This window comes from Paramisgurnus dabryanus, chromosome 7 (genome assembly GCF_030506205.2).
Source record: "Paramisgurnus dabryanus chromosome 7, PD_genome_1.1, whole genome shotgun sequence".
Taxonomy (NCBI): Eukaryota; Metazoa; Chordata; class Actinopteri; order Cypriniformes; family Cobitidae; genus Paramisgurnus; species Paramisgurnus dabryanus.
In genome coordinates, this window is record NC_133343.1 from 27,922,952 (window position 1) to 27,935,944 (window position 12,993).

Below are 12,993 nucleotides of genomic sequence, written 5' to 3' on the forward strand. Positions count from 1 at the left end.
TCAACTGTCCTGCTTTAATTAAAAATGAAAGGCAATTAGTTGCCAATTTTATATGTAGGTTTTTCTCACATAGACATTGAAGTGTTTATTTATTTTTTTTAATTACAGCATGTACTCTTTAACATGCCAGAATAAAATCTATAATAATGATTAATTACACTGCAAAGATTTACAACAGCAATCAAGTTACTGCAGGTTAAATATTTAGAAGCAAATCTCCTATATTGTGATATAACACATAAATTACATTGCAATTACATGCACACACGCAGACACACACACACAAACGCACAGAGACTTGATGTTTTCAGATTACAATCAAGTCACTTTAAAACATCTACAACAAATTATTTCAAAGTTCATTCAGTATTAACATAGTGTTAGACACAGAAGTTAAAAACACAGTTTCCATGCCATGAAATTGCATACAACATTTGTTCATCAAGTCCCTATTATACAAATTACACACAAACATACATACATACTTCAGAGAGAGAATGTTCATCTAGTTAAGCATGACAAGATATATATCTTATCAGTATAGCCTTTTTTTTTAGTTTATTAGGAGATAACATCAATTCTGGATGAGGTATTCACATGGACTTTGTAAATATAACAGTATGCATTTAAGGATGCCTGACATTGTGGGAATTTCAGTAACAATATCAGCATCATAAACTTTCTGTGCAGCAGTGATGGGCCTTTAATTACTACCGGGCGGTTTGCCAGACAGGGCTTATTCTAGTCCCAGACTAAAATGCATGTTTGAGCTGCATCGCACTGATATATCTTAACATATATAAGTGTTATTGTTTTGTCTCAAAATGCACACCAGTATTGTAAGATATGCTTGTAAAACTACTTAAATGTCCTAATATAACTAAGGCCTAGTCCTGGATTAACCTAAACCCTTTCCGAAAAACTGCCCCTGTGAGGTCATAAAGTAGCAAATAAACTTTGATTACATGGAGAAGATTAATTGATGTCATTTATGGCCTACAATGTCATTGACATCAACATGAAAGAAAATTTACTTTATTTCCACAATACAGATTTCTGGTTTTAAGAGGACGATTCATTAGTTGACATTACTTCAAAAAAGTTTTCTTTGAAATATAACTTGTTACCAAAATAACCAGATAAATTCACCCATATTTTCCCACCCAATCATATTAATTTTCACAATATTTCTACTATAGATATCGACATACAATCCCATTCCATGTTGACTTTAATACTGTAGTAAAAGTTAAGGTTATATATTAACCATTGTGGATTGCTCAAATTTACTACCTTTTCATGTTGTTCGTGGATAAAAACATCCACTTAAATCAAACGGCTGTAAAAATGTATCAGATTCATATATTTTTTCTTTTTTTGCATAAATCTCCAAAAACTCCATGATTTTAACCAAGTTCATAGGTGATATCATTGATTTGGGAAAAACACACAAAATGACAGATTTTTAATATAAAAAGTAATTTTGGACTGGATTTTTTACTTTTTCACAGTCTTGGGCATGTCAAAAATTTGTAAAAACATTGGCTTTGATACATTTTTTTGTTTTTGTGCAACATCAGATTTTATTTTGTTTTTGCCTCATTGACTTCCATTAAAACATTAATTTTTGATTGCAGAGCCATACTTTTTTATCATGCATTCTTGATTTTTGGTGGTTTTTCCTTTTGCATTTTTACTGTTGATCACCATGTGGCACCATTAACCCTTTTGTAGGCTTGTGCAGAAATGGAGCTTAATTATATAGCATAACTCCATAATAAACGCATATTATTGTGTGTGTATGTGTGTGTGTGTGCGTATGCATGAAAAAAGATTTTCTGTAAAAAATCTACTCTGATACTGAAACTAATATATTTTTACAGCCATTTAATTAAGTGGATGTTTTCATCCACGAACAACACAAAAGGGTAGTAAATATGCCCACGGTGCATTTTTGAGTTTTTGAAAAGCATTTCCTCAAAATATGTGTCAAGATAAGATTTTTCACCAAAACCCATTCCATTTGCTAAACACAGAGAGAGTTGTGGCCAAATTAAGACTAAAAAAAACCCTAGTGGATGATATCCCGTAACATCCCGAATAACACATAAGGGTTAACAATAAAATAGCAAAGGGGGGGAAACTGTAACATTGAAAGTGAAAGTTTATCACTTCTACAGTTTTCCCCTTTGTTATTGTATAACCTTAACTGTTTCCTATACAGTATAGTCATAGTAAATGTTAATGTTTTTGTATTTAACCTTGATCACTGCTGTATAACTTCACAGCAGGTGAACAACATTATCTGCAAATGTGATGTGAAAAGTGTTGTGACTTTTTTAGCATGTATGTATTAGTCGGGGTAGATAAGAAAGCCGCTGAACGTGCTGTATTTGTTGGTGTTTCCTCCGTGCACTTTTCCACCATCCAGCTGCACACACACTTCATCTCCCACATCTAAATGCAGGATCACACTATTAGAGGCGTAGTCATAATTCTGATCCGCGTCCTGGGCGATCGCACTAGCCCTCACCTATTAAAGGGACAAAGAGATGAAAAGGAAAATAGTTATGTTTTATTGTAAGAGCAAATCAATTTGTATTCAATTCAGTATATCCCTATTTATGTCTAAAATCATAACTCCTTATAAAATACTGAATATGCTCATTTTAGATACCTTTACATCCCCAAATTTCGCAGGCACAAACACAAACAGTCTCTAGCTTTGTGCCTGATTTCCTTTCTTAATACCCCATGGCATAGTATAGACGGAAAGATAAGAGACAAACCAAGGTCCAAGAGAATCAGGATTATTGATCTGTGCTTATGTGTTGCTTATAATTTATTGAAGAGGCCACTATAGTTGTACACCACTTGCATACCTGTACACATGCATACATATAAACATACACACATTGCTACTTGGCTATCCTAATGGAGACAGACTTTTTATATCCAAGTAAACGTATACATTTCTTTACCTGCATATATATTTTTTAGAGGATTCATGTTAAACACTCAATACTTTGTGAAACTTCAAAACCTAAGTTGTCTTGTACTGATAATGCATTAATTTTTAAATTAATAAAGACAGTCCTTCCAGAAAAATGCAGAGTTTTTTGTGATTGTTGCAGGCAAAAATCCTTGATCTTGCGGCACATTTTCTTAAAAAATGCGATGGAACATGCAATGGATATGTGATGGACATTTATGCAATTTTATGTGATGAAATTGCGGTAACTTGGAAAAATTGAGAAAAAAAGCTTTTCGTTGATGTTCACGTCGCATAATTACGTCACTTCATAACGTTCTCATGGCAACAGGGTACATACTGTGCTTGTGTGACGTAAATGCAACATTTTTCAGCTTTTTGCTAATATATGTTACTTTTTGCTATGAAAATGCGAGGATTATGAAATAATGCAAGCCCCGCATATTTTGCACACGGAAATCTGCAATTTACGTGCCAAAACTGCGGCATATTTTAAAAAAATGCGACAGCCTCATAAATATGCAGATTTTGGCTGATGCATTGAATCATGCGATCGCATAATCACGTTTTTCTGGAGGGACCGTTAAGAAAAGATAACTAACGCTATTAAACCAGTCACTAGTATAAAAATGTTTTCAGTCCAATATAAAATATTCATTAATGCTTCCACTACCCACTAAACATTAGACGTCTGATGGACGTGTGTCCATCGGTCCAAGACCAATTCTGGACGTCTACATGACGTGCAAACTAGGTCCGCTATTTGAACTTCTAACGAGGAACGACTGACTAGGTAACTTTATTTTTGACGTCTAAGACATGTGCCAAAAATGGACATTTGTGCACAGAGCCTAGATGCGGTATAAAAAAATTGATTTCAGTTTCATGTAGAAAAGACATCCACAATGATGCCACAATGGCGTCACGGTGCTTACCTTCAGAGGACCAAAATTGGACATGGAAAAACGATGTGCAAAAGTGGGAGTTTAAATTTGATGTAGGAAAGACATCCACAACAACCACATTTGGAATACAATTAACCCTTTTACATAGGTTCAGTGAACATCAATACTGGATGTTCGGTAGACGTTGAAAAAAGGCGTAGTCTGGCGTCACAGAATGCACCTTTAGGAAACCAAAATTGGACGTGCAAAAAAGACATGCAAAAGATGTTGTTTCAACGTCACTTTGCACAGTGGGATTATCACATATGTAATTAATATCTGCTACCGTATAGGTTATCGATGTAAAAAATCATTTTCCAAATAAGTAACCACGTATTTACATCTCCTCTCCACTTGATCGACATTTTGTTGTGTGCTTCCTAATTCTTCTCACATCTCCCCTCATTAATTATCCCTGCCTTCCCCTCATCTTTCTTTTGCCACCACCTCTTCACCCGTATCTGTTCTTCCCTTGCACCATCTATCCATCTTTTTCTCCTGGAATTGCAATAAAATGCAGGTCACGCGCGTCTCCACCACGCGTCTCGTGTTGGCGCGTGTCCCTGTCCAGTCTAAATCGGATTGATTAACGGCGTGAGGTGGCAGCTCCCGCGGGAGGTCTAGGGCTGTGTCGGGTCCTCGCTTGCTCAGTAATTGCCCAGCACAGCAGCTCGGCTGTTGCTCCTAATGGGGCCCACTCCTCAATAACTTCACTGTATCACAATAAACGGAGCCTCGAACCGACCAGCGGTTAAATGGAGTCAGCGAGTATTAACTGGGTATGTGGGAAATAGAGAGAGATAGGCTACATGGTCACAAATGTCTAAACGAGGACATGGATGTTGTATTTTATTGAATGTGCGCTGTGCTTTTCCCTGGTGATTTGAACGGCCATATTAGATCAGATTAAATGGCAGATATTTTTACACAAAACCATACAGATCGTTTCTGGCAGAGAAACATGATCACATTGGAAGCATTATATTTAAACAAATTCAAGAGCTGAATAACACAAGCTAAAAAAATGTCTGAAGGTAAATGTAATACATACGCATAGACAAATACTGCCACTATAGTGTGAAGTGCCACTGTTCTTTATTTTATTAGACTTTTATGAAAGCCAATAAAATAAATTACACATGGCATGGACTACAAATGTTTGTATTATTTGTTTTCCCCGAAAGACTGCATTTATTTATTTTAAGCTGTGACTTTGTTCAGCAATTTGTCAAAGCAGAATAAATCACAAGAACATCTATCTATCTGTCCGTCAGTCAGTCAAAGTAAATAAGAACGTATATGTATATCTACCTACTGAACATATATATGAAGAGATAAACATGGAATTATTGTTGACAGGGGTGCAGTCAATATTGAGAGGGGTTTATTTTGATTATTTTGCCCGAACTTTGTTGCAAAATGTCAAGTGAAGCTGTAAAAATTTAATTTAAGTTTATTTCGTAACACTATTGTAGCATTTATGGCTATATTCATGTCAAGAACTGGTTAATCTACACATAAGTTAATCTATACATACATTGAGAAAGGACAATTTGGTATCTCCACTTCACCTAACCTGCAAGTCTTTGGACTGTGGAAGGAAACCAGCAATCCTAACTAATGGCAAATTGTATGTATTTTACGAGGTGGCTAATTTGTATTAATTTGTACGCCTATATCCGTACAGTTTTGTATGATTTGCTTCGCCACTGGAGGGGTTTTTGTTTTTATGATAATCGTAAAACGAGTCACTTCGTACACTGTAAAAAAATCCGTAGAAATTACAATGTTATTGCAGCTGGGTTGCCGGTAATTTACCGTAGATTTAAATTTATGTTATTTACTGGCAAGAGTTTGTTCAAAGTTAAATACATTTTAAATATTAACAAGTCTTTATCTTTTCAGACTAAAACTATACAATAACAGCCTCATGCAAAGCATTCTGGGAACCAGAAATCATCATCAACCTTTTTCTGTTTTTTGCTTCAGATTTCGTTTCCCAGAACGTTTTGCTTAATGCTGTTTTTTTAGTTTTACTCTGTAAAGACAAAGACTTGTAAATGTTAAATGTTCATTCAACTTTGAACAAAATGTTGACAGTAAATAACATACATTTAAATCTACGATAAATTACCGGCAACCCAGCTGCAATTTCTACTGATTTTTTTTTACAGTGTACGAATTCATATGAATTAGCAGCCTGGTCTCACTGTTAATATGTTGTATTAATATGTAACTTTCAAAAACACAAAACTTATTTTCTGTAAAAAATAAAATGTTAGTCCTGTCAACAAAAACAATTTATAATTATACAATATGCCGGAAAAAATAATATAAGCATAAGGAAATAAGTACAACAGTCCAGCCATAATTCACAAAGATTTCCATGCAGCAACTCCACCTCTTTCTTCCTTATTTTTCCAGTGCTTCTTCAAGGCTAAAGGACTCTGGTGTGTTTTTCATTATGTGTCCTTATTTAAAACCTGTACTTGAGAATCTAAGTGCCTTTTGTGCAACAGGTTCATATATGTGTGTTTTGATTGTACTCCTCAGAATGGGCCTGTTCATAAAAACACATTGACGGTAATCTCAGAGTTTGTATCGATATTCAAAGGGCATTAAAAGTACAGGAAATCATAGTTAAACTAAAAAACCAAAGGCAGAGACACATGCAAACACATGCAAACAGCCTATCAAGGTAGTGTGGGATGACAAGATTAACTATATTAATGAATTAATTGGAGGATGTAAACTCATTAGTGTGGTATAATTGACAGGATGTTCTAACAAGTTGTCTATATCACATTATAATTAATGTTGTGTTGCTCTAACAAGATGATGGAGCGCAGAGAGAGGGGGCTGGTGAGTTAAAAATGGACAGAGAGTAAAATGGTAGTCGTACAGCAGGATGACAACAGATGTGTTAACATAGCCAAGAATCAGTGATTGAATTCATTAATTCAGTTTTTAATGAGAAACAAATTGGCCGGGTATTTTGCTTGAGTGACATCAATTTGCGTAGTGTTGAGGTTCCTCCTGGAGCCCTTATGATGCTGTTTTCATTTCTTGTTCATCCGCATGCAAGATTCCTGCCATTAAAAGCCATATAAGCTTCATGCCAGCTGTATTAATAAGTGACATTTTACAAAAAATATTCAGAACCTTGTAAAAATAAATATTTCTCAGTATTACACTGTAGCCACTGTAGCAGTACGCATTAAAAAGTCCTTACATGGGGTACTAATATGCACTCTTTTTTGAAAGGGTATCGCCCCAGTAACAAATAAAACTTAAAATGTATGTAAGTTAATTAAACTTAAAAATATTAGTTTTTTGTCGTGTCGAAATTTTAAGGCAACCAGGTAACTTTTTTTTACAGTGATAGAGCACAGTTTGCAGATTTATAGCTCAAGTCTATTATTCATAATACTGTATACATGTTCCTACAGCTCAACTGGTATGGTTCACTAAGTCATTTGTTCAATTCCCGGGAAATACTGAATTGTTCAAATTTAAACCATGAGTTACTTGAAATGTCAACCAAATGCATTAATGTACTGTAAATAATAAATGCGTACATACTATCAGCTGAACATTATTTGACCTGCGATACAGTCAGTAGCTCTTTCTCAGTCTCACACACACTTTTGCTCACACCTTCTCACTTTTTTTGCTCATCTATCTTACTTTCGCTGATCTGATGCTGTCTGTGTCTCTGGCCTCGCAGTAACACTTTCCCTCGACCTCTCTGTCGGCTTTCCTCTGATTAGCCATCCATCTTCCTCTCCTCTGTTCATCTCTCTATCATCCTACACCATGTTACTGTCTAGTATTGCACCCACTTATGTTCAGTTCTTTCCCTGTAGCTCTTATTCTCACTTTTGTTTAAAATAATAACAAAAAAACTGAAATGATGAAATAATAAAATAAGTATTTTTTTAAATTAACCAAGATAGCAGGATTTACATATGGTTTTAGCCTATATCTAGAAAAAACTAAACTATAAAGACCAAAAAATCCTTTGAAAGAGGATGATCTGCTTATGTTTGTGAAAATGCTTTGAGAGGACCTTGAGATGGGTTAAATAATTTAGCTAAGGGGGGAGATAATTAATGAGGGTTGAGATAGACATTTGGCAGAGAGTGGCTCGGTGTGTGTTTGTGTGCCACAGGTGGAAAAGAGGGAATCTCATCTTAAAAACATGAATGATTTAGCAAGCGAGAAGATCACTGGAATGACAATATATGCAATACAGCATGCCATACACTGCGCTCCTACGCTCCTCATCTTTTTACTTTCCGTATCTCGTCCTCCACTTAATGGAGGCTGTGTTGAATATCCGAGCAGTCTGGTTCTGATCCACAGCACTTAAGCTATTGTATAATCGGCACTAAAACATTTTTGTGTATGAGTAGGGGTAGAGATTTAGCTTCTCATTGGACAGACTGACTAATGTTTTATCAGTTTATCAGAATTCATACAATTTATTAATTGGTGTGACCAATGAGACACATCTTGTCCTTGATATTACTGCCAATTTATCCAAATCCAACACATTTTTATTGCACAGTGGATGCAACAGTTTAAAACATTAATCCATTGATATTTGTTTTTTATCTAGTGTTACTGTACAGTAGCGGCTCGTGAGTGCTCATCCGAGGGGCTCAAATTCAAAATAAGTGTTTGTAGTGTCATGTGTGTTGCTTACGTTTTCAAAATATGTGTTTAATGCGTCATGTGAACCATTTGCATCACATGTTTTGTCAAAATAAGGGCCTGCTGCACACGCGTCAAAACCGTTTATGATAAAAGAGACGCTGACGTTCACAAAATAATACTCAAAAGACACTAAAGGGCTTGTTATTGTTGTGCGTAGATTCTAGGCATAGCCGCGTCGGCGTAGATTCCGTGTCGGGTTTCATTTATACTTTTGCGTCGTCGTCCGCATCGACGTGCAAACACACGTGTATCCACGCGTGTAACCACAGTAGCAGCACGACCGTCAAAGAAGAAGAAGCTTAACAAGTTAACCCACAAACGAAGAAGAAACAGCAACTTGTGTATGATTTAAGAAGATGAGCAATGATGATTCATCTTTGTTTTCACCGTCGCAAACGGAAATACCTATGACGCATTTTTTTTACCTGACTGGAGGGGTTCTGTTGGACCAATCACAGCGCTTGCGGTCCGCGTAGATCTGACGCACTGTAAAAAATTTTGCGAGGCACATGACAGGCTACGCACAGGCTATGGATAGCCTACGCCGTAGAACTTACGCATGACTATAAATCGGGCTTAACTTGACACTAAACTCCGATTTCGCATGAGATTATGCGAGTATCTGCCAAATGCGAGTGTCTCTTTTATCATAAACCCTTTAGACACATCTGCAGCAGGCACTTATTTTGACAAAACACGTGATTGATCACTTGACGTGCAGAACAGATATTTTGATATAAGGAGCCACACACATGATGGGCTACATACATGTTGTGACGAACTTCGCAACGAGCGCCCTTGAAAAAAGTTGTTACTGGCCGCCACTGCATTGTTAACATTTACACCAATGATTCAAGCAGTGAAAAATCAAATGAACAGAAATATTTAGTAATATCCTGTATTATTTTGTGTATCATTCGCCCTCTTCGCGCTTTCAAATCACCCACAATCCTATGTGCGCAGCCCCAAAAGCACACCCTTTCTCTGACGTAATGATGCAATGACTTGCACTTGCTAGCCTGTTCCCTTTACGTGTTCTCCGAATGCTAAAGAGGAGCCTCGCCTAGCTTCTGAAGGAAGTGATTTGGAAAGACGAGTCCTGCCAAGGAAGTATCCTTGATATTGAGAAACATCTAAAGTCTCATTATGAGATTGGGAGCATCAAAGTTTGATTTAATTCATTGATTTCGATGTCTGACATGGTCTTACTAATAAATCCCAGAAAATGACTTTAGCTGTGTTTTCACACTGGGTCATATTTGCCATCAAAATTTACAGCTTCACTTATTCTCGTCCAGGGAAACTCTTTAGATCACAAATCTGCAAATCCATCATATAAAGAAAAGACATGGGCATCATTGGCAGGTGTTCTGTTATTTTAATGGTAGAGTAATGAAGGGAAGCTGTCAGTACAATACTACAGACTGATTAAAGGGGTTTCATTATTTCCTGTCAGATAAATCTGTCAAAGAGCTGTAAGCTCCGGGGAACCGTGTGTGTGCGCGAGAGACGGATATACTGTATGCAAAAACATACTATAAGGGAAATTTTTTCATATCTCTTTAGATAATCCCCGATTTCTGTTCCACTACTAAAACTCAAAACTGAGCGCTTGAGTTGAGAGCGCCTGAATCCCAGATCCATGTCATGTTTCACCAGATGGAGAGGTTTTTTCTCTCGTTACTTTTTCATTTATTCTTCATTCACAGGTCCTGTGAGAACTGCTTCCAGCTGTTGCATTTCGTTCCACTTGAGAAACATACAAAAAATGTGTTGTGTGTCTATGCCTATTTGTATGTGCTTTAATTGGATTTAGCCTATCACACTTCCGACATGAAAATTAATATAAAGTGTTTTTTGTTGAACAAACATAAATATGTTTAAAACAAGACACACTTAAATCACATTTAAACATATTTTTATAGATTCTGACAAAACTGCATAAACCAAGTTTTCTACATTTAAATGGTTTTACATATTTTGTTCCCCACACATTTCTTTTTTTTATGGCAAGGCCTCAAGTGATAGGCTGAGAAAATGACTACTGAATAATTTAGGAGCCGTCTTACAGGAACCTATTTGAATTTTAAACGCATTCCTTAATCCTACCTCAGTAAATCTAATCTTTGTTTAATATTTCAGTCATGTCAATCATATTTAATATAATTCATTCACTTCCAAGCTACTCTATGTAACATCCAAAAACTTAGTTAGCAAACTCTAACTCACATGCACAGATATCTTACCTGTCCGTTTTTCTTCAAGTCTGCCCACATACTAGTTCCATCCCCTCCTTTCATAAGCACATGATAGGTGAAGAAGTAGATCCCAGGAAGAGGGCAGGTAAACTTTCCTGTGGTCTGCTCATAGTAGTTCCCTACATTTGTGACCACATCGTCAAACTTTAGTATCTCATTTCCTTCATGTTGCTTGCGCAGACCAGCATAGAAGGCTATTTTGGGGCTGTAGAATGATGGGATGTATCCTCCCGGGCCTGGACCTGGAGGTCCAGGAGGACCTGGTTTTCCTGGTTCTCCAGGGGGCCCACGTGGGCCTGGTGGCCCTTGGCTGCCACGAAAGCCTGACTTGCCTCCCCCTCTGCGTCCAGGTATGTCATGAGGGGGAGGGGAAACAGGTGTTAATTCATTGGTGGGTGTCAGGGAGTCACAGACCATCTTACAACTTCCAAGCATTTCATAATGCGTGCCTCCGCCCCCTGACCCACCCAACTTGGTGCTGTGGACCAAAAGAGGAATTGCAACCAGTAGCACTAACACCATGGCCACACCCACTGCAGCCCCAATAACGCGCTTCCTGCGGCTGAGCCGTGAGGTAGCAATAGAGAGGAAGTCCTCCTCTCCTTTTGAAGAAACAGGCCCGGCCAGAATGAATTCTGGGATAGAGGACTAAGATGAGATAGAAAGCTTGCTTGGAGAATACAACAAAATGTGGTTTGTGTCTGTAGTATAAGCCACAGAGATGTTTGTTCGATGTGAAATATCCTCTTTCAACAAAAATAATTAAATATCCAAATTGCAACAATTATTACTGTTTATTGGGGATTGAAGAATGATTGTGTTTATTCTCAGTGAAGTTTTAATGTCTCCTATTTTCTCTTTTTATTTGTATTGACTTCATCAAAATGTGCCAGCAGAATAACCCTCAATTCTGCGTAGCACACACTGGACTGAGTTATCACTCCATATAAACTGCAATTCTTGGTGATCCAGCGGGTTTAAATGGTCATATAAATGAATATAGCTTGTCTGATATGAGCAACATTGGGGATTTGGTGTCTCCAAATTTTGGTCCTTGGATGGAGATTCTATCAGATGATGGGAAGGCGTATTTCTGTCTCGGGAGTTGTGTGGCAGTAATTTCTCCTTATAGATTTGTGGACTGACAGCTGTGTGGCTCTGTGTTATTTTTCCATGGGAAGTTCAAGAACTGTTGTGATTCTGGAGAATTCCCAGAAGAGTCCATATTCACTGCAGCACTCAGACAAACTCTGCTTGGTTGGGCTCAGTTTTCCTGGTTTAAATTGATCAAGAAAATCCGTTATTGTTCCACGCAATATATTATTTTGTATTTTTCGTGACACTATGAAATCTCTTAAACCACCAAGTGTCCAAGATTAAGCTCTCCGGTATTAAATGTCCGTTTGCCCAGTAATAAATGGATGGTGAGATATAATTTTAAATCTGGTTCGTAACAATTCCTGCTGGTCTTCATCAAACTTCTCTCACTAAAAAAAAGAAAATAGATAAATAAGCAAATGAGACAATCTTACAACTCATTACTTATTAGATAGCTGCATGCTAAAATTAATTTAAAATTAAATGCAAATAATTTTGTAGCAAACGATTCACTACATAATTGTATGTTACAAAACTCTTTTTTTTATTTTATTATGTCATCAGGCTTTATGCATACTTTACATTATTACTTACAAAACCACAATGATCACACATTTTCTAAATAAAAATCAAATTTGTTTACAGGTTTATTTAAACATTAGTAAAATATCACCACTTAAATATCACTACACTTGCTCTTAAAAAATAAAGGTATAGTCTATCTTTTACAAGCACAGAATTTTTTTGTTGCATTAAATTATTTATGTTGTGAAAAAACCTTTTTAAGATTATGAAAAGGCAAAGAAATGGTTCTTTTATGAACCTTTGACTAATTCACCTGTGGCATTGCTGAGAGGGAATGCTTTACAGAACCTTCATTTTTAAACTATGCAAGATGAATTCAAGTCAATTGTGACAGATTTTGTCAGTCATATTAACTAAAAAGTGTCTCAGAAATTACCCTTGTAACTAGCCTATGTAA

The 12,993-nt window shown here is 36.6% G+C and overlaps 1 protein-coding gene across 1 annotated transcript in view; it reads right to left on the reverse strand.

The window, feature by feature from the left end:
* Positions 1 to 12,993, reverse strand: part of c1ql4b (complement component 1, q subcomponent-like 4b) — a 13,585-nt gene continuing 592 nt past the window's right edge. The window contains exons 2-3 of the mRNA XM_065272634.2: positions 10,902 to 12,400; positions 1 to 2,533 (exon numbers count right to left, since the gene is read on the reverse strand). Of these exons, the coding sequence (XP_065128706.1) occupies positions 2,354 to 2,533; positions 10,902 to 11,435 (714 nt within the window). The 5' untranslated portion in view covers positions 11,436 to 12,400 and the 3' untranslated portion in view covers positions 1 to 2,353. The remainder of the gene's footprint in view (positions 2,534 to 10,901; positions 12,401 to 12,993) is intronic.